This window comes from Gambusia affinis, linkage group LG17 (genome assembly GCF_019740435.1).
Source record: "Gambusia affinis linkage group LG17, SWU_Gaff_1.0, whole genome shotgun sequence".
Lineage (NCBI taxonomy): Eukaryota > Metazoa > Chordata > Actinopteri > Cyprinodontiformes > Poeciliidae > Gambusia > Gambusia affinis.
This window is the reverse complement of record NC_057884.1, coordinates 2279293-2304864: the sequence shown is the minus strand read 5'-3', so window position 1 is coordinate 2304864 and position 25572 is coordinate 2279293. Positions and strand designations below refer to the sequence as shown.

The following is a 25572-nucleotide window of genomic DNA, read 5'->3' as shown; positions in this document are numbered from 1 at the left end:
GGAATTGTTTTACCTTGATGCCCTTGGTGTCCTCCTCATCAAATGAGCCGATGTCAAAAGCGTCCGCAGCATTCACCTCTCCTCTGGGCGGGATTAAAGGAGGGGGGTACTGCAGGGCGGAGAAGAGAGGGACGAATGTCAGCTGAAACAATCACACAACGCTAAGACAGACACAGAGAGCAAGAGGAACAACAAAGCCACAACTCTGTAGTGCTGTGGTAACCATAGAAACCTCCACCTGACCAGATCTGAGCTACAAACAGAACATAAGAGTTGAGATAATTTAGTGCAACTCCCTGAAAACCGAACGGACCCGATGCAGATGGACATGCTCCATCATCTTGGAAGGTTATCAGTGATCAGTAAAGCAGAAGCAGCATTCAGTTCTTATGATCCTTCAATCTGGAGCAAACTTCAAGCAAACTAAAAATCTGCCGGAACACTGAGTTTGTTTAAATAAAACCAAAACCCCAACAGTTTACAGCTGCCTTGGATTCATAATAACTGGAGCATTGATCAGTATATTTGATGTGAATTTGCTTGGTGACGTTTGACAGGATGTTATGTTTGCTGCCTATTTCATAATTGGTGACTACATGGTGTTTTTTAATGATGTAAAGCACTTTGAACTGCTTTGTTGCTGAAATGTGCTGTGCAATGAAACTTGGCTTAATTTATATGCTCTTAAATAAAGAGTGTTAGGTACTGAATGTATTTTCTTTTATCAAAATGAAAGCAAAAACAAACAAAAAAACATTGAAAATTATAATAGATAAGGTCACCAAATCCAGCAACTTTTGACTCAAACTTGGCTAAATATGCCAAAGGCTTTCTAAAAATGTTTTTCTATTTGTTGCTAGGTTGTTTTTTTATTTATTTATTTATTATTATTTTTAGTAAAAAGGGCTTTCAACTTTGCAAGTTTGGCCCACGGAGTATAAAGTTTGGACACCTCTGGCCTAGATCCACATTATGTCTGGACAAAATACCCAGAATCATAAAGCTGACATGTATTTAGTGGGAATGAACCTCGGGCTCATCAGAAACGTGACGGAGCTCACTCACCTTCTGCAGGTACACCTGCTGCCAGTCGATACCTTTGAAAAACTGATGCTCCTTCACCTCTAGCGCTCTAGATGGGAGACACAACATGACACGCCTCATTTCAGCACAAGGTGGCAGTGTTGCCCACATTGCTGGTCTGTGACAACTTCATCCAGCCTGTAAAAGGCCCTGATGTAAAATGACAGCACTGACTTCACCCATCAGATCACTCAGTGCACCACGACTCATCTACTCATCTCAGCGTTTCACACAAGTGAGCACATCCCTCACTGTTTGGTTAATATTTTATATCATATCTTTGATAAGTTGTCTCAAAGATAAATCCCTTTGATACAATGTAAACACAGCCATTCATGACTGGAATCTACGTACAAAAGATGCAACACAAAGTGATCGTCTTTTCCAAGCTTTCTGATTTTCTTCTATTGCCATGGTAACTACATCTACTCACTGACTTACGCACGCCTTGGTGCAGCCAAATCTGCTGTTAATTGATGTATTGAAACTTGGCTGGAAACAGCGAATCAAGGCAGACCTAGATAATGTTTATATTGCTGAAAACAGAAATGATTTTTCAGTCTTTTTCAACCGAGTCCTTGAATTTAACAAAGAAAACATTTGAAGTTGTGGCTCTACAATCTGGTTCCTACAAAAACAGAAGTGAATATTTGTTTAATTAACATGGTTCATGTTTAGGTTATTGCTGAGTGTGGGAAAAAAAGAAGCAGATTGCTGATATTTTCTGGCTGAAGATCTTTGACCCATGTGACAAAAAGGTTTTGACACCCCAGGTCCATCTAGATATCACCATTGGTGTTAACAGACATTTCGTGTGGGTGGTTGTCGTACCCCCGGCCCTGGCAACCGAGCCGCTTGGACACGTCTCTCTGGAGCAATCCCTCCAGCAGATCCTTGAGCTCCGGGGTGAACGAATCTGGGAGCTCCACATTCTGCAGGGAACAGACAGGAGACAGAACGGCACGTCACAGTCTGACATCATTTGAAGATAAAACAGCATCATTTGCACCTATTACCATATTTTGAGAAAAACAAAACATCAAGCCATCTGCTTGGGAGCAGGAGACCTCGGTGTTCTTGAATAAAACTTTGCTACCTATACATATTATCTTACATTAAATCAGGCTAAACTTCTCCTGTCAATTGGGTAACTTTATTTCTAAACAACCAACTGGAACAATAGTAAGATTTTGTTTCTTTTTTCTTTTTTTTAATTGTGTACAATTAAAATTGACAATTATGTCACTCATAGAAGGTGTTGCTTTCAAAAGACTAAACATTAAATTATCTCCTGGGATTGGCTAAATTGCTTCAGACGAATACCTAAGTGTACAGACTTTGAAGAAAGAAAGATATCATCAAAGAATATCTTTGTTAGCTTTAGTAATCCTGGCTGGCATAAAAAGAGGAAATGTTCTGATTTAATGTCACCGAGAGACAAAAAGGATATGCCTGTATGTAAATATCTGGTTTCAACTCAAACAGCTGCGCTTGTGTTTCTTTCACTGATTTTTTGTCAACATCTTTCTTCATCCCACTTTGGAGTCTGACAGGTGTTAGAGCAGAGTTAATCCTTCAGGCAGCATTACTGTGGATTATAGAGATGCAGCAGTGGATTCCCAAAATCAAATGATAAACGGGATTACTGCAAAGTTCAAGCTGCATCTTCGTTCTAAGCGGGACATTTGCTTGGACAGCCACTATAATGGTATCCAGTTTCCATTTGAAAGAAATTAAACTGCCACTGAGTTGAGGTTGATCGACTGAGTTGTTCTTTACAAATGATGTCTTCACAAACCAAAAAACCTCCATTTCTGCTAACCACATCTTTGTTTTGATACTTGTTTCAAGTAGGGCTGAACTGATAAGCCCTGAATTCCTTAAACTTGGGCTGAGAAACTGATTTGATCTGCCTCCACAAAGGTCTGAAAGTCGGCAACTGCCAAATTTTGCTGTGAAATCAGATGGCTGACCGATAGACCCGCTCACAGCCTTTACAGATAAACTTCCACTGGGTACATTTGTATTACTGTGTGCACCAATCTGAGACCGGACCAGAGAAAGCAATGACTTGATGTGTTTGAGGAGCTCAGAGAGACGATTCTAGATATCCATGTTAAAGGAAAGGGCAACAAGGTCAACTTCATGTTTCTGTGGTCAAAGCAGCAAAACTCTCAAGGTTATAGTGGGAAATGTAACCCTACATTGATCAGACGGATAGTGTGGATGGTGGAAGGAGAGCCAAGAAAACCATCCAAAACTAACCAGGGTCCTCTTGGTTAAAAAGAGCCTTAATAGGTTCCTCTTCTATGAGAAAATCAAAATAAATTCAGACCAGAATTCATGTAAATGTGTGCTGATGGGCTCCAAGGTCTCCCCAATGGTCTGTCCCATCAGCTCTATGAAATGATGTTTTTAGCAGTACACCAGACCTACAGTGAGACAGAAATCAAGTTGGGTTGGTTAGGGAGGTGCTTTGCTGTATCTAGTAAGGGGAACCTTTGATCTGAACAGGGTCTAATTAAATCTCATCCAAGAGCCAAAACTATGTCCAGAGTCAAAAAGCTCAGTGTCAGTCACAGATTATGACCCAAAACCCACACACAGCTAAGAGCAGTCAGAAAGGGCTGAGAATGAATTATTATAGAACAGTTTGTACTCTGAGATCTGCTCAGATCTGAATACTACTGAACATCTATGACAGGGTCTGGAGCTCCAGTCCTCACAGACAGCTGCATCCCTGGTGCCTTACAACTAAACAGGGGCGAATCATCAGCATAAAGTCCTGATATTGGCCTAATTATTTGGTCCCGGAGTGTCAAAGCAGAGCTGTGTAAATGTTACAGGACAGGAAGCTGGAGGGCCTTAAGCCGTGGGAAAACCTAAAAACCCGTTGGTGGAGATAGCAACCCAGAAACCTGAGACAACCTGAGCAGTTTCTCCTTAAGACTAAAACGACCAGATGTAGACGTTTCACTGTCAAGTACTGAGATCCCGGAGAAGGTGATGTCACTAAACATCTGAAGGGTCTAATCCTTTTCATTTGTTTAATTATAGTATTTTTGAACTACAAGTCACTGGGGTCTTTTTTTATAGTTTAGCTGGTCCTGAGATTTATAGTCCAGAGTTAGCATAAACACTCTGGACTGTTTTTTATTTCCTCTTCATGACCTCATTTTTGTTAATCCATACTAACATGAATGAAGGATCAAACTTTCTGGATATTAGCTGGCCAGAGTTGGAGGAATGACTCAACAGTCAGACGACTGAATAACGTGCTGTGGTACAGTTACGTCTCCACGTCCCGGTAAAGGCCAGGGAGGCGGGTGTTGTTGGTACATCCACCTCTCTGTCAGACTGGATTCACTGCAGGTGTCTCTGTTCCACTGCGTTCTTATATTCCGGAGCGACAGAGTTTGGCAAATACGCTACATAAAATAATTTACTGAATCAATTAAAAGTGAGGCTCTGATTTGTGTTGCAAATTGAATAAATAATTGTATGTTTGAACGACCACTCCTATTGACTACTAAATGCCTTTTTCTCCCAGTGAGCATGCACAAAGTCACACAGTGATAAGCAGATCTGTAAGCAACTTGGGGGCACATTGACATACAATGGAAGTAGATAAGGGCTACTCTTTGAGCCGATCGACTGTACAAACATCTGTTTATGTCAAAGAAGCTACAAAAACCAGAATACATGTCGCAATCCCACAAACAAAAAGCCTCACTTATTTTCTTTCTGTATTGCTCTGAGCTGCTGCAACCTGGGTATGAGGAGCCAGAATGTCTCCGCCGCCCAACAGTTCATCTGCAGCAGCGTGTTGGTCTGCTGCTGACAGCCTTTATCTGTCGTTACATGGAGATGTTTGAGAGAGCAGAGGTGTCAGCGACCAGGACCTGCTCCATCCATCTGCCCAGGTCTCTGCTTCCTCTGAGTTCATGCAACCAGGTCATTCGTCATGCTGAATAAACACAAACTCACACTGGGTTGGACTTTTAGAGCTGGACTGCAGTCTTTCACAGAGCCACTGCCGGTCATCTCTGTTACACACCCCGACTAGGATTAGAGGATAAACCAGATTAAGTGGCTGGATTCCAATCCTAATCTGGATTTATAGTGATATGAAAGATTAGACTTTCTCTGTTTAGAGACCTTGCTCTGCTAGAGAGAAGGGAGAGGGTGCAGCTCCCTATTCCTATTCCATACCAGTAACACAAATGGACTTAGACACTTGGATGAGTTGCATTTTGGATGCGCAGCAGCTGGAGCAGGCAGAGCTGCTGTGATGCTTCAACTTGCCAAGAGTTCAGTGTGAATGGAGAGGAGGAGGCAGGCCAGGATAGGTGGGCGAGAGTACATATGTCACAGTGTGGGCTCAATGGATGTCATTCATCCTGAGCGTGACCCGTGACATCAAAACGGCCCGGCAGCATATTCCTCTGAGAGGCTACACACACACACACACACACACACACACACACGCATATTGTTCTTTAAATCGTGGATGGTTGAGGATTTCTGTCAGTGAATCTGGCCAGTGATCGTTCATTAGCTGTGTTTTCATTACAGATGTGCACAAAACTTGGTCCTCATTCCATTAATGTCAAAAAACACAATTACGCAAATAAAAATATCAATTAAAATGTGATGTAAATAAGTTCACGCACTAAGTCATAAAGAAAGAGCCGCGCTATGATCCATCCTACTAGTTCCTGTCTTCTTCATCTTTTCCGTCAATAGTAACATCCGGTTGATTATATGACTTGTGATGTGAAAAAGTGTTTCCATTGCAGTTTTGCAAAACACACTCATTTCAATATAGCAAAAAAAAAAAAAAAACACCTCATCATCCTAGAGCAAAATGTTTTTGAAATAGGTGTTAATGGAAAAGCAGAAAATAACTTTTCACACAATTCTTTCAAACAGGGTCTACTGCAGCTGACGATTATTTTATTAACTGTACTGACGATTTATCAATTAATCAGATAAAAGACTGCCACATTCTGCCAATTAAACCACTTTTTATATAATGATATATTCAAAATACCTTAAAATACAAACAATTCCTTTTTCAAATAACAGTGTCAAAGGATGAAATAACAGCAATTGTTTAGAGAGTGATTGATCATTTATAACAAAACATGCATCTGCAGATAAAAAATACTTCCATTATCATCATATGAGAAGATCAGCCCTTTCTGCTTAGCGTAACACAAATACATAATAGGGCTGATATGACGATACTTTTTTATTAATAATTTGACAGCAAAAGGTGCTTACTGTGACATTTATTTTTACTGCAGCAACCGTGGTTGCTGTAGTTACTGTACAGCAACTACAGCTAGAGCCGTTTCAAACAGCTCTATCTGTCTGAAACAGATAGAGCTAAAACTGCCACTTGAAGAGTTTTGGGTAAAACATGTTTACAGAAAAAGCAGCATCCACTTTTAATCCTCCACTAAACTGGAACAAACTTCCATAAGACTGCAGAGGAACACAGAGTTCCTTTAAATCACGTCTAAAAATTAACCTGTTTAGAGTTGCCTTTAATTCATAAAAACTGAAACATGGATCAACATATTTGATGTGTATTTGCTTGATCATTTTGATGTTGGCATGTGACAAAACAGGGGAAAAAAAATAACAATTTTAGATTCCCCCTTTGAGTGAGATTAATCTAGAAGTAATGACACATTAGAGTCATTGTCCAAAACAACAGGGCTCATATGAAGACACAAACGGAGCATGGGGAGCAGCTAATACTCAGCCCCATCTGCCTCAATAGTCAAGGGGCAGGAAATGACGTCATACTGGAAGTGAACGAGTTCCAGCTGCGAGTGAGGCTGAGACTGGAATCCAGTTTGTTAAAAGACGACAAGCCCTCAGCAGACGTCCTCTTTCTTCCACGGATGCCGCTCAGGTCAGGACGGGTCGCTGGACTTACTGTCCTTCAGATGCAACAAAAACTCCCAGAGCATCTCTGAATGTGGCATCGGTCCATGGGAAGGATCTGAACGCCACTCTTATGTTTGCTGTGCGTCTGTTATGTGTTTACACCTGTTCACACAGCAACACACTGGAAGCCGTTTTAGCATCAAACAGCAGCATATATAAGGGAACGAATGATTCCTAACTATTTCTTTGTGTTGAATTGAAAAAAAAATTGCAAATTTCACCAATTAGATTTTTCAATGTAAAATGTAAAGTATAAAACCCTTATGCTTTATCACATTTTAACACGCTAAGGCAAAAATAACATTTCCGATCATATTGTTAGGTTTGTTTTTAATGGTGAGTCAAAATTCTTATTACTTTTTCCACAATAAATGAAATGTTCCAGCCCATGTCTGTGGCTGGAACATGAGAGGCAGATTGCTAAGATTTGATGCAAATGGGAACATAGCCACATTTCTGTTAAAACCTTCATCTAGAGAAATAATGAGACACTTCAAAGCCATTAGGCCACTGTTTTCTCCCTGCACTGTCACTGTACCAATCATATTTGCACACTTCAGCTGCCATGGAGGCAGACGAAATGCCTCTGACCCAGTGAGAGAGTGCCATCCTCTCAGGAGAAACACAGACGGACGACGGAAACATTTCCATCTGAAGGACAAACATCAACCTGGTTATGGCTCCCTTGGAGTTAGTTTCCTCACATCGGTTGTTCAGAAGCGTCCAACAAAAAAACATGCATTTGGAATTGAGCACAGACTCGTATCGCCTTCTGCGTTTATAGCGCGTTTACACAGAGGAGGTCTACTGTGTAATGAGGGGATATCTGCAGCTTACCATGGTCAGCGTCATGCGGTCTATCTCATGTTTATCTTTGGTCTTGTGCTGTCTGAAGGGGCTGTGCCTGAAGACGACAGAGAGAGGAGAGCCTGATGTCACCAGCTGGAGATGAGTAGAAATGGGAAGGAGGAGCAGAAGCGACTGGGAAAGGATGAAGATGGTTCAGGGTGAACAAACAGCTGTACACACACACACACACAAAAAAAATAAAATAAAATACACCGCCGACTCGGCTTTTTTTTACAAAACATGTCACGCTCCGGCCCCCTTAGTTAAAATTTAAAACTGTGCTCAGAAAACTTCTAGTCCAATAATTCAGAAATGGTAATTTGAAGTGACCCAGATTTGACTGAGTCTAATTAGGATGCAGAGGAGGAGACAGTTCACATCCTGGTAGAAAACTTCACCATCATGCTCTCGCAGCTCTCTTTTGTTGCACTTCTTTTGTTTTGCTGACTAATCGGAAGCAATAATAATTATTGTAATCAACTTTAATGGCTTAGAAACTTATTTTATGACAAAAAAAAGGTATATTCACTGGAATTTTGCACCGACACAGAATGATCAACTTATTTTAATGCATAGATGAAGCGGTGAAAGTTCTGAAATCACCTTAAATGTAAGCAATAAAAGAGCCACACTTGTGCTTGAAATCGCTGTCTTCTTGTGTTGCCAACGGTTACCTCGAAATAAAAGAGTGGAGTAATCGTTGCTTAGGAGAAAGAAGGCTTCACGTTGAAGGAGTCTGCTGCTAATAATGTTAGGCAACAAAGAGCCATTTTCCTGATTATTGGGAACTTCAAGGTGCAGTAAAGAAAGGTGTGTTCCATTTTTAGTCAGAAATTCCATCTTCCCAGACCAAAAAGAAATAATCAACTGGAACGTCCCCCGAAGTCGGACATCCCACTGGGAAAGTGGGAGCAATTCCGACTTCCCTCAGTTACGTTTTCTAGGACTTTTGAGTTTCAATATGGCCGCTCCTCACATGGGAAAAATAAGAGAAGGCCACCTTAGTTCAGAGCTGCCTCTCATTTAAAAAGAGGCTTCCTCTTAAATGTAGCCATGAGTTTAACAGATACAGAGTGGGATTGAAATAGTCTCCATCTTCTTCAGACAATCCAGGTACTTTTATAATCTGGGTGTGTTACTGTGCCAACAAGGTAAAGAACATTGACTTTTCAGACCTGTAACCAAGATGTTCTCAAGATTTTAACCCCACTGAGAACCTTTAGGCAAAAGCCAGTGAACTGCAGTCAGAAAACCAGAATGGACAATTTCTTTAATGCTGTGTTAATTTTTTTAATTTGACAGGTTTACAGGAAGGTTTTATTTAAGGACTTTTGTTTCTAGAAGTCTGGTAGGCAGGACACCTCTGTGTGCCAAGTGACTGTCAGTTACCCATAAAATTTGGTGAATTACAGTAAATTCGTCATTTAACTCTTTTTTTCCATGGTTTGGTGATCTATGCCTGATATTAAAATTAGTTTGATGATGTTAAACAGTGACAAAAGCAAAAACAACATAAAATGGAGTAGATACTTTTCCTTACTGCAAACTCCAAAGTTTTAAGTAATGACTGCATCCATTACACTCATGTTCTAATAAAGAGTCCTGTAGCTTAAAACTATTTATATTTTCCCCTCATACTGGAAACAGTCAGCTTCATGTTTCAGTCACACACAAACTCTTCTTCTTTAAGGACGTGGATCCAAACATCAATGGAAAGACACCTCTCTCACCCTCTCTCTCTCTCACACACACACACACCCTTTACCTGGATTTTGGCCTGCTGGGACCAGACCTCTGGCATTTACACACTCTAGATCAAACACACGCACACACTCGCTCTCATATACAAACAAGATCAAACACACACCAAACAGAAGGCGGGCGGGTGAGAGGAACTCGGAGAGAAGGGGAAGTGAGCAGATTCAAAGAGGCTCGCACAGAGAGCCAGAAGAGGTTTCAAAGCGGACAGGACGTCAGGATGCGGAGGGAGTGGAGAGCACGGAAGAGGAGGAGGAGGAGGAGAGCAGCGAGGAAAGCTGGAGCTTTTTACCCTCTGAGGAGTTTGAAGAGCATGCAGCCTAAAGAGAACCAGTCTGCGCTGCTGTCGTACGCCGTTCCCTTCTGAAGGACCTCTGGAGCCATGTAGCCATGAGTCCCACTGTGACACACACACACACACACACACACACACACACACACACGCACACAGCGAGTTGGAGTTACACACTGGTGATTTACAGAGCAAGACAACCAAACAGGAGAGTGGAAAAATGTGACAGGATGTAAAACATTTCTAACAAGCTTGGTTTGAAAGGAAATGATTTCAACTCATTAACTGCTTCTACAAGAAGAAGAACAGAAACGGTGAGATATTTACTATACATGCAAATCCAACTGATGCTGTACAGAAATCAACAGCTTGTTTTTATTTTTATTTGTGTCAATGCTTTAAAATACATTCCTAAAAAATGTTGGATTCTTTTGCTGCTTCCTGAATTACAAGATGGAGTCGGTTTATCTGCAGAAAATATTAGTCACATCATCCCTGCAGGCGCACTTCATAATGAGTCTGACGAATAAACAACAGTTGCCGTTAGTGAATGATCCTCATACAGCTGGCTGGGATTTCTGGACTTTCTGACACTGCAAACCAGACGTCACAGCCTTCTCATCTCCAGAACCCAAAATTATTCCAAATAAAGGTTGTGGGTGATAACAGGTGGTCTGTTTCTTAAATGCACTTCTGACTTGTTTAAAAAAAAATTATTTCTATCAAAAATACAGACAAAATAGCGTCTAAGACACATTTATGAACTCGATGTAAATTAAAGTTAACTTAATTTGATATTCCAAGTTTAAAAGTGGTCAAAAAATAATAATTTTAACACACTTCCCCTCATCACACCAGACATTTGACAAACAAAAATGTCCGTTGACACACCCAGAGTGTGTTCCTAATTTCTTAAATTAATGGGAGGGTGTAAAAGTTACCAAAGTAATCATAATTCCAAGTACAAAAAGGACCTACAGATTTTGGTTAAAAAATAGCTCAAGTATATTCTAACTGTCTAAAGAAGAAAACTGAATTGGCAGAAGTTATGATTCATAAAAATTCAACATAAATGGCCAGAACACCAGACATGTACTTATTGCTCCAAGAAGCATTTATAAAACCGAAGGTGGTATTTACAACAGACACAAGTGTTTATAAATCCAGTTTAAAGCAGTGAAATGACCTGCATTTTATCACTCAATCCATTTTTTAATCCAAATCTTTTTTTCTGGGTCATTTCTCTTAAATAAAGCGGACTAAATTATCTCTCTGAACACAAACAGCTGACAGGTCAAACATCAAAAAATAAAAAATGAAAAAAAAAATCTTTCTTTTCAATATTTGGCACATTTTTCTTTTATATATAATTATTCCTCCATGTAGAAAAAAATAACATTAAACCAGTTGCTGAGATCTTAAATATAAGCAGAGATCAGTATCAGCCAATAAAAAGGAAAGAATCGTCACATCTTGGATCCTCTCTGCTCTGTGAAATGAGTGAAGCCGCCATTTTAAAACCACCAAAGTGACAAAGCTGCAGATAACACATCTCTTATCGGCCTTCTTCCTCCTGAGAAGTAAACGTTTGAGAGTGTGAGGCACTTGCACTTACACGCTGGCGTGGGGCTTCTTCTTGGAGAAGTCGCAGGCCAGGCCGAGGTCTGAGATCCGAACGTGGCCGTGTTCATCCAAAAGGATGTTGGCCGGCTGATGGAGGACAACAACAAGCAGAGGTTACCACTTCACATTCTGAGCAGACGCAGACAGCAGAATACAGCCTCCTGTCCTGGTTTCCTTCTGTGACTCTCTAGCTCCTTTTCACTCTGCAGCCCTCGGTGTTGACGGATCATTCGGCTTGCACTCAACTGTTTATGGAAGCTCTGAAAATGTTCCCTGAACTCCTGCAAAATCTTGGCTATTGTTATGGCAACCCGTCCAAACAACAGAACCAGAGCTAAAACAGGGGAAAGGCTGAAAACAAGGATTTTCATGTGGATGGGTGTAGTTAGAGCTCGTTGTTCTGCTCTATACAGGGGCAGCAGGTAGGGGAGATCCCTGACAGACACTCATTCATACTTTTTTTTCCACTTCTATTAATGTAATTTAGGAAAGATAAAAAGCTTTACGTCAGCCGTCATGGTTCATCCTGTAATATAATATTAAAAATGTACCAGGCAGTGTTGGAAATTAAATGAAACTCAGAGACCAATGACTAGATTTGAATTATTAAAATCTCTGATTGGCAGCCCCATAGAGCGCCCCCTGTGGCCTGGTTGGAGGTGGTTATTCAGTGTGGAACAACCTGTCCTCCTCCCCTCTTCCCTGTGGGGGCGCTGCAACAAGAAATACTGAAACAAATGACATGAAAACGTCTGAAGAAAATACTGAGCACAACTTCAGTCTTCATGAAATGTAAACAAAAATGGAGTGGAGTCAGAGTTTTGCGATTGGAGTATTTCTTCTTTGTCTTTGGTAAAAGACCACATGCCATTTCTCTAATAAGTTTATTTTGGTTGTTTGTTTGGTTTACCCAGAATGCTCTGCACTGTAGTGTACTTCCTGCTTTTGGAGTACTCTCTGGTTCACTTGGTGTTCACATATCCACTTGAACCAAGCCAGAGTTCACTCTAACCCCACTGAGACATAGCAGGCTCTATATGGCGCATTGAAGCCGTTGCAATTTACAAAACTAGAAACAATAAAAACTGAACTATTGTCTCATTTGTTCACAGAACATGGAGATATTCATAACACTTATCAAATAGGAAACCATAGTTTGCTACATTTTATGCTATGGCTCCTACAGTAGCAATTACGTAAAATTAAATTAAAGAAATTTGCTTTCATGCATCTTCACAAAAAAACAAAGTTTTTAGATTTATATCTAGGAAGTACACATGTTTTATTGGCAATTTTCTCAGTTTTAATTTAATAACAGAAATATAAATATATAGACAGAACAGTAAACAAAAAGTAGGCTTATGAACATTTATGTGACAGATTCATTCACATAAATGGCGTCACTAGCTATAGCGGCTAATCTGTGTTGTCCTATCAGGTAATTTATAGATTGATGTGCTCGATGCCACTTTGGCTTTTCAGGATCAGCAGCTCACCTTGAGGTCTCTGTAGACGACGAAGCGGTTGTGCATGTGCTCCAGGCCCAGGATGATTTCAGCAGCGTAGAACCGCATCTCTTTCTCACTAAACACACCGTGCTGGGAGAGGTGGTAGTGCAGGTCGCCCCCTGAACACACGGGAACAGTGTATCATAACACTGACAATGACGTGCTCCAAGTTTCATCTGAAGGGTGAGGATCGTTGAGGACGGGAAGGATCCGGGTTGTGTGATCCAATCGGCCCATCTGAGGATGAAGCCTCAGAGTTTAATCTGGGATGATGAGTCAGAGGTCAGCCTACCGTTCATGAGGTCCAGGATGAAGCAGAGCTTGTCGGGGGTGTGGAAGGCGTACGTCATACACACGATGAACGGGCAGTCCTGGAAGGAAGACAGACACATCATCATCATCATCATCAATAAGTTTAAACTTGTTTTCATTCAGTGATGCTGTTACATCTTTGATTCAAATTCATTTCCTGATGATCGCACTGTCACTGGTCTGAGTCACCATGTCTATCACCATGGTGACTCCGACTAGCGCTGACCTTCTATCTATCCTAGACTTTTGCAGGTCCGTGAATGCACCACTGACATCTGTGCAGACCCCACACATCCTGGACACAAACTGTTTAGACATTTACCTTCAGGTTTCCCTCAGCCTCTCTTTCTGATAAAAACAATGAGCATCTTCTAGTTACTCTCCTGTGAAATCAAAGTTGCCATTCCAGTCTGTACACACACACACACACACGCACACGCACACACACACACACACACACACACACACTTGGCCAGCAAAGTTGATTCTCATTGTAAATGCAACAGCAGTTATGTGTAATCTTTAAAAAGTAAAAAGAGAAAACCTGGGGACCTTTACTTGCTTAGTTTTTCATTTTATTTCATTTCCCTTTAGATTTATCAAAAACCTTAAGACTATTGTTCCCCGAACAGCTGCTCAGAAAAGTATCCACACCCCTTTCACAGGCTGGTTCTGGTTGGCTGCTTATAGAACCTGTACAGATTTGGCACCAACAGGCTTCCTGTCTGATTCTGCACTGCTGTTCATAGTGGGTGGTTAACAAACACAACTGTCCTGAGTTATTCACTGTATTAAAATAAACACAGTAACACTCAAAGTTGAAATTATTTTCAGATTAAGACCCTTACATGCATCGACTGAGCCGCTACTCATTAGCTTTACTCTTTAGCCTAAACGATGTCAACACAATGAAACACCAAACGGCTCCTTTGCAGGCCGTTTCATTCTTCACTGTAAATATTAGTGTTGGTAGTAGAAGGACACGCCGCCTGCTGGTGCAAAGCTCAGAGTTCCAGGTGGACGGAGTGCATTCTACCACCAGGGATTACAGCTGGTTACATTACTATTCACCATCATAATGCCTCACTCTTTTTATTACGTACAAGAGAGTCTGACTGTAAAAAAAAAATCATTAGCTGTTGTTGCATTTGACAGCAGCACTAACAATCCAGCTTACAGAATTGAATGATGTCCTGGAATTAACTGCACTGATGGCAGTTTTCTGACCGATCACTGCTCTTTAAAAACCGTGACCTGCTGATTGTGGACGAACTTTTATTTCTTACCTGAAAAGTTGCAAAATATAGCAACAAAGTTGCTAAGTTGACAACAGTGGGTGACTGTTATTAACCACGCTGTGACTGTAAAACCTACCTGCTTAGAGTTCCATAATAAATGGAGCAGTGCCCAACATATTTGATGTGTGTTGATGATTTTGAGGAAGTCACTTGACAAAATGTAATGTTTGCTACCAGCTTCTCTATTGGTGACTGGATGTTGTTACTGTGACTTTTAATTTTTGTGTTTTTATGATGTACAGCATTTTGAACTCCCTTGTTGCTGAAATGTGCCATACAAATAAACTTGATTAACTGATAAAATTGCGGAAATTGGAATTATGAAAATTTGTTTCACAATTCCAATAAGAAATTTCAAATTGATGTGTTTCTCAATGGAAACACACCAATTTTGAAAGAAGAAAAAAAAAAAAAAAAAAAAAGGTTTCCGATAAAAAGTTTTTGTTCAAGGATGAGGTGGTTTTTAAGCTGCATTAAAATGAGGGTATTTTGCAAAAAAATGCAATGGAAACAATATTTTTGCTGGAAAAGACAAAGACTTCGACGACCGGAAGTCGTAGGAAGATGATGGTGCAGTATTTTTTTAACAAACGTATTTTATCTTATTTAACGGAAATACAGCAATTGCAAAATTGTGTCCTTTCAACATTAGCGGAATATTGACGTTTTGTGCACATTTGCAATTGAAATGCAGCTACTGGCTGATTTTCAGACCTTTCTGGAATACGCTAAGATCAGTGAATTGGGTTCACTTGTAAGTATCGGCTAATCTCCCGAAGTAAAAAAAAAATATGGGCCGATTTATCAGCTGACCGATTTATCTGTTGACTCAGTCTATTCTAGTTTTGTTGGCAACCACAATGCTTAACAACTCCAAAATAAAGTGGCCACACACCACCAGAAAAACAGGTGTGAGACGGCTGTCCTCATTTTTATGTTCAAGATCATTCACACCTTTACTTAGTGCTGTTCAGTAGAGCTCAAAAATGAGGGCTACTACCAGGTCAGAATTGTCCAACAAAACCACTATTTCCCTCTTCAAAAGGTTGCTTATGTTGGGTAAATCTGATGCTGGCTGTGTGCTACTGGGAGGTCTGAGCATCTGTCAGAACCTCTGACATGTAGATCTGTGTGGAAGAAAGCTCCCATCAAGCAGCTGTTTCACAAGACGGACGTCTGTGAGAAAAAGGAGTGTTAAATTATGACTAACATGATGTGTTAAAAAGCGCACAACTGACAGAGGAGATCAGAGATGAAATGTCAGGTGAAAGGTGGTAACACTGAATCGGCTGCGTATAAAACCTAACTAACCCACAGGAATGCGAGTTAGCGGTGCGATAATTTGTTTCAAACGACTAAAGTTTAAAGAAAAGCCATCTGGAGTCGACACTCACCCCTGTGCTGACTAGCGACAGCATGATTCTCTCGTTGAGAGCCAGGGTCTCGCCCTGCTTCATTTTGATCCTCTTCTTGTCCAAGCACTTCATGGCGTACCTGGAATCCAGAGAACGTCGCAGGCGTTACAACAAAGCGGGCGACGCGGCCGGGTTTCTAACAGTTTCAGTTGTTTTGCTCACATCTTCCCCGTGTCGGCCTTTCTGCAGCCGTACACCTCCCCGAAGCCGCCCCGGCCGATGATCCGATGCACGCTGAAGTCGTTCATGGTCAGCTGAGGGAGAACAGCAACCTTTAATTCGTTTTTTTTTATTATTATTATTATTCTAAAGTTCTGTCAGAACATAGAAAACTAAAATGCAGACACCAGTGTGTTATTGAAAACAAGCCATAATGACCATTTCTTTGCTGCTGTAGAGTAGACATGATCAGAAACTAGAGCTGCACTGATCAGAAACTAGAGCTGCACTGATCAGATATTGATGTCTGGACCGGTCCTGATATTGAAAAAAATTCCAGATCAGATATTGGCGATAATATACCCCATCTATACGGACAGATCTACTCAGTCTAATTTCAAGTCTTGAGACTCATTTCCGAATAGTTTGCTCATTTCTGTAAAGATGAAGGAAAGTGAGGCATTCCAGCTTGGATGTGTCAAAAACAAACTAAGAATCTATTTTTTTCTAGTGGTGGTGGGACTCAATTAGCATTATTAATCAAGCTAATTGTAAGATCTGCAGTTAATTTATTGCACTTTATTCCAAAACTAAATGTAATGTCACAAAAAAAGCAACATTTTCAATTCAGAAACCCCTCTGCTGCTAAATGATGAATGAAAACAGACAAACTCAACAACAATATTGCTTTTAATCAAATCTATTCAGGCTAATTCTAGGCTTTGGGGTCTGAGTGACATCATTCTTTATTAATTATTTTACATAATTTAGAAATCCCAACTGGACTTTCTGAACCATTTGAAAGACAGTTTGTTGCAGTTTGTTTATTACATGTTTCACCCAAACAGTCAACCTACTGATTATGTGTTTCACATCGGCTGTTCTTTCCAAAAAGCCCTGACTGAACAAATTACACTTATGAAGCTATCGGTGTTTCTAAGTGTGCTGCATTGGTGCGGAGTTAAAAAATAATTTTTTAATCTAGTCCATTTATGTCTGTGCTTTAAAAAAAAAGAAAGGTTTCTCGTCAATTGAGTTGTTTTTCTGGATCGGCATCGACCGATACTAAACTTCAGACATCGGTATTGGAAGTAAAAAGTGGATAGCAGAAACAACAGGAAGAATTACCAATGCATTAGGAGGAAGTTCATAAATTCATAACAAATTATCTGGTCATTTTCTACTCATAGCTGAAATGAGTTTATAGTTTTTGCTTTATACTTTTAGTTTCTGCTTGCGCTTAGTTTAGAAATTCAGCTCAAGAGCTTTTTAACATACAATCACAGATATTGGAATTCCATCTCATTATGTAGCCAGCTATGCAGGTCTAAATACAACTGTTTTTTGCTTTGCATTTGAATATTGCTTCCTTTACTTTATCCTGAATAAATTACTAAAATGAAGCGAAAAATAATAGAGTAATAAAGTGGATATGGTGGTGGCAGCATCATGCAGTGGCTGCTTTTCTTCAGCTTAGACAGGGAAGCTGTCTAAGCTTAGTTTATAAAAAAGAATGAACGCTTCAGTCTCTAGTTGTGTAAACCTGACACCTGCAGCTGTAGCTGCAGTGTCTGCATGACAAAAAATGCACACCACACTTTTCAGATTTCTAGTTGCAAAAATTTGGAACGGCCCCCGATGTCCGTGCAATATCACATGGGCATCAGGGCGGTTCCCCTGGATTGGCAGACTGGGGTGGTGGTCCCCCTGTTCAAAAAGGGGGACTGGAGGGTGTGCTACAATTACAGGGGGTCACACTATTAAGCCTCCCTGGCAAGGTCTATTCAGGGGTCCCGGAGAGGAGGGTACGTCAGATAGTCAAACCTCGGATTCAGGGAGAGCAGTGTGGTTTTCGTCCTGGTCGTGGAACACTGGACCTGCTCTACACCCTCAGCAGGTTCCTGGAGTATGCATGGGAGTTCACCTACATGTGTTTTGTGGACTTGGAGAAGGCATTCGACCGTGTCCCTTGGGGAACCCTGTGGGGGGTTCTCTGGGAGTATGGGGTACCAGGCCCTTTGATATGGGCCTGTATGACCGGTGTCAGAGTCTGGTTCGCAGTAAGTCGGACTCATTTCAGGTGAGAGTTAGACTCTGCCAGGGCTGCCCTTTGTCACCGATTCTGTTCGTTACTTTCATGGACAGAATTTCTAGACCAGCCAAGGTGTTGAGGGGATCCGTTTTGGTGGCCTTAGGATTGCATCTCTGCTTTTTGCGGATGATGTGGTCCTATTGGCTTCATCAGGCCGTGATCTGTGGCTCTCGCCGGAGTGGTTCGCAGCCGAGTGTGAAGCGGCCGGGATGAGCCATAAAATGGTAGAGTGCCTTCTCCGGGTCAGGGGGTGAGGGAGTCCTGCCCCAAGTGGAGGAGTTCAAGTGTCTCGGGATCTTGTTCACGAATGAGGGAAGAAGGGGGCGGGAGATCGACAGGCAGATTGGCGCAGCGTTTTCCTTCAAGCTTTGTACCGTTGCGGTGAAGAGAGAGCTGAGCCAAAAAGTGAAGCTCTCAATTTACCGGTTGATCTACGTTCCCACCCTCATCTATGGTCATGAGCTTTGGGTCATGACCGAAAGAACGAGATTGTGAATACAAGCGGCCGAAATAGGTTTTCTCTGCAGGGTGTCTGGACTCTCCCTTAGAGATAGGGTGAGAAGCTCAGTCATCCGGGAGGGACTCAGAGTAGAGCTGCTGCTCCTTCACAAGGAGAAGAGCTAGTTGAGGTGGCTCGGGCATCTGGTCAGGATGCCTCCTGGACGCCTCCCTGGTGAGGTGTTCCAGGCACGTCCCACCAGGAGGAGGGCCCGGGGAAGACCCAGGACACGCTGGAGGGACTATGTTTGTTGGCTGGCCTGGGAACGCCTTGGGATTCCCCCAGAGGAGCTGGAACAAGTGGCTGGAGAGAGGGAAGTCTGGGCCTCCCTTCTGAAGCTGCTTCCCCCGCGACCCGACCCCGGATAAGCAGAAGAAAATGGATGGATGGATGGACAGTTGTGAGAAGGTCGAGAATGAATTTTTCCCTCCACTTTGTAATTACGCTTGACTTCGTGTTGATCTATAAACCAAAATCTGAATGAATGCCACTGCAGTCTGTGGCTGTAACATAACCATGCATTACGTTCGTACATAATTACCGATGTTCTACCTTCGATCAAACCTTGTGTGTGAAGCGGACGTCACAATCTCGTACTCACATGGATGTTGAGTTCCACGTTCTTCCACTGGCAAAACCGAGTGAACTTGTCACTGAGGTCAGAACAGAAACAGGGTAAAAATGGGACTGTGCAAGCAGTGAGAGCCATCGCTGCGTTTTCACATGTTCTTCGGCTCACCTTTCAATGTACTTCTGGAAGATGTTCCCTCTCAGGCTGTCGCAGATCTCCACAATGTATGGCTACAGCAGAGACACACAGAGGCTCAGCTCAGAAGCTTTATGAGAAACATTCACTTCTGACATGGAGACCACTCTAGTTTTTGCTCATAAGACCAAAGAGGGAAACAGTTCCATTTTTCAAGCATCTGTTTTACTAAACGGCCAGCAGTTCCAGCTGAATGTACGATTTAAACATTGAGTAATAACACAGGAAATACTGGCATATGTATGGCGTATTTTGGAGTTGCAATGAGTCACAGGGGATAAGTGAGTAAACAGACTAATGGCCAGGCTGTGGGCTAAAAGAGGAAAAGAGTGATTTGATTTACCAAGATGCAGGCCAACTTCTGTCTGGCTTGTTCTGGACTTATTCTGCTGGGCCTTTCCTTCCAACAACTGATACGTAAGAGTAACGTATGTATAGCAAAAGTACAAAATGTGAAACTTAACCTGGATGAATAGCATTAATTCAGTGAGGAGAGTATCAGAGGTTGGAAAATAGAGAGGAAACACAATGAGGTGTGTACTGTAGCAGCTTTTAGTGAAGACAGTAAGGAGACAGTTCTACTATAAACTATAAGGGCTTTTTAGGAACCAGAGGACATTGAAAACTCTTCCGACTGAGAAAAGTTAAAGCAGCTGAAAGGAGTGTGCTTGTTTGCTGGTATGGTTGTCACTTTTTTTTATTCGTTCTGCAGGTGTAAAAGCAAACCTCTAGGGTGTTTTTTTTCTTTAGCTTTCTTTACTACTTTTACCTCCTTTCCCACTAAACCTTTTTCCCCTCCTCTCTCCCTTTATTTTCCGTCTCTGTGTCCATTACAATTGAAATAAACCCAAAGCCACGTTGTCGAACGGGACACGTTAAAGAAAGTAAAAGACAAGCAAAGTCTGTAGCATACCATGAGACACTGCTATATTATATTATTTAAGGATTCGTCAAACATGCGTGAAAGAATCAAGCCAACACTCCAGGTATGTTTTTGATGAAGGAATAACATTATGACAGGATGCAAAGCTCAAAAAGTCAATTTACAAAATGGCAAACTGTCCCACAGCATTACATAACTTCCACCGTGTCTAGAGACAGCAGTTTCTCTTTCCTGACCAGTCATACTTTGCTAACTATCCGAGCAAAACTGCTAACGCAAAAGTTTCACATCTATTTTGAAAAGCTGATTTTACACTCCATGAATCATAATCTGCTTCCTGTTTGGTGTAAAGATGCAAACTCCCATGTTCTGGGACTGTGTTTTACCTGGAAGAGAGTTGGGGGGACCATTTTCTTTGCCAGATGACTCTGCACATGGTCTACTGCCTTCTTGGAAAATGGCTGGAAAAAAAACAAAAAATAAAAAATCATGGGGTGATTAAAAATGCAACGTGAACAGTAGTTTCAGTTCTGCTTCCTCTGTGCAAGAAGGCTGTCCTCTGGGTCAACATGCTGCTGCTGCTGCTGCTGGGAGGCTCCAGAGGTAGCTGGGTGTGTGTGGGCCATTTTTAAGTTTAAAGTTATCACAGCCTGCTTAAATACGCATTGAAGTTTACGATTGACGCATACTGAGTTCTCAGGAGTTCGGGACTTTTTGCAAGACGTTGTATATTTTATGTCTGCAAATTTGTGTTGACTAATCTAGAAACATTAAATTAAAAAAAAAACTCTGAGCCGAGCTGCAAGCTGTGAACTGAACTGGGATCAGAAAGGCGAGAGAAGGAAAGCGTCTGCAGCGTCCATTCAGGTGAAGCTGTTATCTCAGACACACAGCCAGAGGGGGAAATGAAGCAGCAGCTGGATTTGGGTTTAAGGTGTTCTTTCCAACACCGCCTACATTTAAGATAATTCCGGATAAAATCTATAACCAATAAAAATGAGACGAACTCGACGGATGCCGGCGTCCCGTTTAATCCGGTTTTAGTGCTTCGTGTAGCAACATCAGCATTTTTTTATTTATTTTTTATTGTTTGGCCTAGCTGACACAAGATGAGTACGGAAGTATTTACACACCTGCGTCCTGACAGAGACATTTGCAAAATCAACTAATTGCCCTTCATGCAGCTGGGCAAACAGACAAGACTTTTCTGCACAATGAAAAGTCACTATCAAACAAACAAAGGAGGTTTTTAAACATAATGCATCAAGTATAGAATTTTTGTATTTTATTTAATACATTAGGTTTTCTGATTAATTGTGGTGTTTTTTATCTAGCAGTCATTTTGTTTAGCTGCCTGGCAAAGACCATGACTGATAGGTCGTTCATGTTAGAAAAGTGTAGATGTGTAGCCAGAACTAAGATTTGTGGAATTGTGATTTCTGTGACTTCTTTCACAATCTCATAATTATGACCTTCAGTCTTTGTTTACGTCCAGATTTACAAAGTCCCAACCCTATCTGACTAAAGGTGCTGACTGAATCCCCCAATAGAAATGATTCATTTTCTGCTTCAAGTTGAAGTCAGCAGCATGCTGGAGGCCGTCTGACCGACAACAGGTGTCTTCTCTGTGCATCCTCACATGTGAACAGGACAGCAGCTCCTTCATGATGTAGCCGTCATAAATCTGCCGGCTGCGGCTGAGACGCTCCTCCTCAGAGTCCAGCTTCTCGTACTCCTTGATCTGAAACAGAAACAGGACTCACATTCACAGAACTTCCTGGGGGGCTAAATGTGGCTAAGCTGGATTATAGGGGCCTAATGCCACCCACCCACACACACACACACACTTCCGACTTACTTCTTCATAGAACTTGAGCTGAGGCACAGCCTCGTCAATCTCGTTCATGCAGAAATCTTTAAACAGCAGGAAGCCTGGGAAAAAAATAAGACACAAAGTGGTGAGAAAAAAAAACTACATGTTCACTGATGCAACTGATAAAACTGTTCATAGTATTATAATCACTAAATAAAATGGCAACTTTCCATGACAGCGAAGTGATTCCTGAGTGACCATCCAATTCACACACACACTTTATGTGTGCGTGTGTGTATATATATATATATATATATATATATATATATATAACTAATAAAACTATAAACTAATGAAATCATGATCTCTTCAACCACCATCTTTTAATTTGGTGTTAAAACAGAGTTCCTTTTGTATCCCACAGTAGCAAGAAATATGCTCCGCTTTAAGAAATGTGTTTAATGTGGGGGGGGGGGGGGGGAAGACGTTAGAGAATCACTGCAAACGTCTGTTTATACAAGATCTAATATAGATATGACCGAGCTATAATGATCAGAAGCAAGTGTTTCTATGATGCATTTGAGATCAGAGTCTACCACTGGCCGAAGCCTCACTACCTCTGAACCCACTTAACAAAAAAATTTAATAATTTGGGGGGAAAAAAACTACTTTCTTAGATTGTTCTATTAAATAAGACATCGGTAAGCATATTCTAACCGACTGATTATGACAATGTTTACACTAAAGTCACAGACAGACGGACAGGTAAGATGGATGGATAGCTGGCTGGCTAAAGATTGTTTCATGAAAACACTTGAATCAAGTTCTCCATTTCTCCAGACTGCACAGGAAGCATGTGCTGGTAGAACTCCTTCTCTCAAACATGCTAATACATATATTAATACATACACAGGCAGGATGCACGATCCTCAGTGAGAACAAACAGCAGCGTTACAGAATCTGTGAACCAAGCTGCAGCCTAAGAAACACAAAGGAAGGAAGCAGCCTGTTTCTGCCTCTGGCCCCACTGCTTACCGTCAGTACAAACAAATGCTGCATTCACGGTCATTACGGAACAATTAGCACTCAGTGTTCTAGAATGAAATCGGTTGTATGTATTGTTTCCGTTTCATTTACCCTCACCATGTCACACTCGATGTGCAGAATGCTCACTTTTCTTTACAGTCATTTGTAAATAACTTTATAGTTATATATAAGGAAATAAAAAAAACTATCTATGAAAGAGGGGAAGAAAGAATTCTACTTCATGTGCAATAAGGCAGAGCTGCAACTAAATTATTTTACTGATTATTCTGACCATCAACGGACAAAACAAAAATGCACTCTGCAACCAGTGCAGCTTCTTTTTAACAATATTAGAAATGCATTAAAAGACGCCAATAAACTATTCAATTCCTTTTGAAATAACAATAATAAAAAAAATCAAACATTTCATTGTCTAAAATACAACTAGAGTTCTTTAGTGAACTCTTGATTACTTGTAGTAAAGGATGAATTTGCAGTTGAAATACGCCAACATAGGAAAAGCTCAGGACTTATCAATCTAAAGCTTTACACAGAATTTAAAACAAAAACAAAACCACTTTCAGAGTTCTGGGTTGAACACAGAATACATGTTTTTATATCTTAAATGGAAAATGTGTGTTTTGGCTCAATTGATTTTCTCTTCCAGCAAAACGGCCTTTTTTTGAGTCTATATAGTTTATTTAACGATTAATCCGTTGCTAAATTGGTTGACAGTTACTTCAACAATTGATCCAGATCTACAATATTTGCACACTTACAACCTTAGTATTTGAACAAAGAACATTTCAATTTATTGTTATATTCAGCCTATTAGAAATCCTTCTTAAAAGCTAGATGTGTGTCTAAAACAATCTCCAACTATCAGAGCTGAAATAACTCCAAGATATCAACCATCCAGTGAAACAGAGGCGGCTCTCTTTATTAAAATCATACAGATTAGCTAAAAACATGGCCGTCTTCAATGTCCCAGCGAAGGACAATATGTCGCAGCGAGGCGTCCCTGAATCCTCACCGAAACGCCACGAGGAGCTGAAAGAAAAGCTCTTCCATGTTGCCTACAGAGATGAAACCCACTGTTACCATGGTAATTGCATGTGTGTGTCTATGTGCGAACAATGTTGTGAAGACACAGATTAGATGTCGAAATGATCACATTGCTCTCCAGGAGGCCCGCTCCCATATTATGGGCGGCTGTGGAACTGCTTTCTAAAAGCTGCATGTGAGACGTCTCACAGCTCCCCCGGTGGTCGTAGTACAGATTCACATCAAAGGGGGGGGGAGGAGAGGGATAAAAACAGAGAGGTTTAATGAACTGAGAGGCACACTGCAACATGTTGCAGCTTTTATGTAACACGGAGCTGAGCAAACCACCTGATTCTCACTGCATCCCGGAGCCCGAGATGCAGCCAGTTAAACGCAGGGCTGTCCAAACTTCGTGTCTGACATCTCAAGAGTACTAGCAGGCCAAAAAATAAAAAAATAAAACACTATATAAAAACTACAATCATCAAAGAGTTTATTGAGAATTTATTTCCTGTTCAGCAATGAATAAAGCATAAAATACTTCAATTAAACAAATAATTTTGTAGGAAAGCCATGAATAAATCACTGTAGATCCAAAACTTCAGAAGAGTTTCATATGATGGTGTATGAGGGACATTGTTGATAGAAAGAAAGAAAAACAAAAAGAGAAGGCATACATCTCCACAGTAATTTGTGAAGTGGGACATTTAAAAAAAAGCCACACCTGAAATACTTGGTAAACCAGCACAACGTAGTGAATAAAATCAGGCCAAAGTTCTGTGACCTCGTCAGAGACTAAAAAGGTCTTATAGAAACTCTTTAACAGGCATTACTGCTGCCAGAGATTGCTCAACAGTCATGTGTTGGTCATATTTCCACATTTTGGCTGAGTGTTTCCTATTTATAGACGATGGTTCAACATTCCCTGGCTGGTACATACCCAAGTTTACATTTTCTATCTATTCCAGACAGCTCAGACATGAAAAGGCAGGAGATTCAAAGGTGAACCTTTAATCTTGGCTGTAGCTAAAGCGGACGCCCCCAGTGTTCCTGTACTCAATCCCCCTGTGGTTTCATCCGATTAGAGGCAGGTATTAGCTAAATTAGACTGCTAATGGGATCCATTTGTTGACACCAATCCTGACCTGGATGGAGACTTAACCTTGCCCATCATTCCTGGGATTTCTTTCA

At 41.1% G+C, this 25572-nt stretch overlaps 1 protein-coding gene across 1 annotated transcript in view; it reads right to left on the bottom strand.

The window, feature by feature from the left end:
* Positions 1-25572, bottom strand: part of grk3 (G protein-coupled receptor kinase 3) — a 68409-nt gene that overhangs the window by 7607 nt on the left and 35230 nt on the right. Inside the window, exons 3-17 of the mRNA XM_044144275.1 lie at positions 22357-22430; positions 22138-22239; positions 20885-20959; positions 19589-19650; positions 19451-19502; positions 16262-16353; positions 16079-16178; positions 13367-13445; positions 13063-13193; positions 11559-11653; positions 9944-10051; positions 7882-7948; positions 1915-2015; positions 1066-1132; positions 14-109 (exon numbers count right to left, since the gene is read on the bottom strand). Of these exons, the coding sequence (XP_044000210.1) occupies positions 14-109; positions 1066-1132; positions 1915-2015; positions 7882-7948; positions 9944-10051; positions 11559-11653; positions 13063-13193; positions 13367-13445; positions 16079-16178; positions 16262-16353; positions 19451-19502; positions 19589-19650; positions 20885-20959; positions 22138-22239; positions 22357-22430 (1301 nt within the window). The remainder of the gene's footprint in view (positions 1-13; positions 110-1065; positions 1133-1914; positions 2016-7881; positions 7949-9943; positions 10052-11558; positions 11654-13062; positions 13194-13366; positions 13446-16078; positions 16179-16261; positions 16354-19450; positions 19503-19588; positions 19651-20884; positions 20960-22137; positions 22240-22356; positions 22431-25572) is intronic.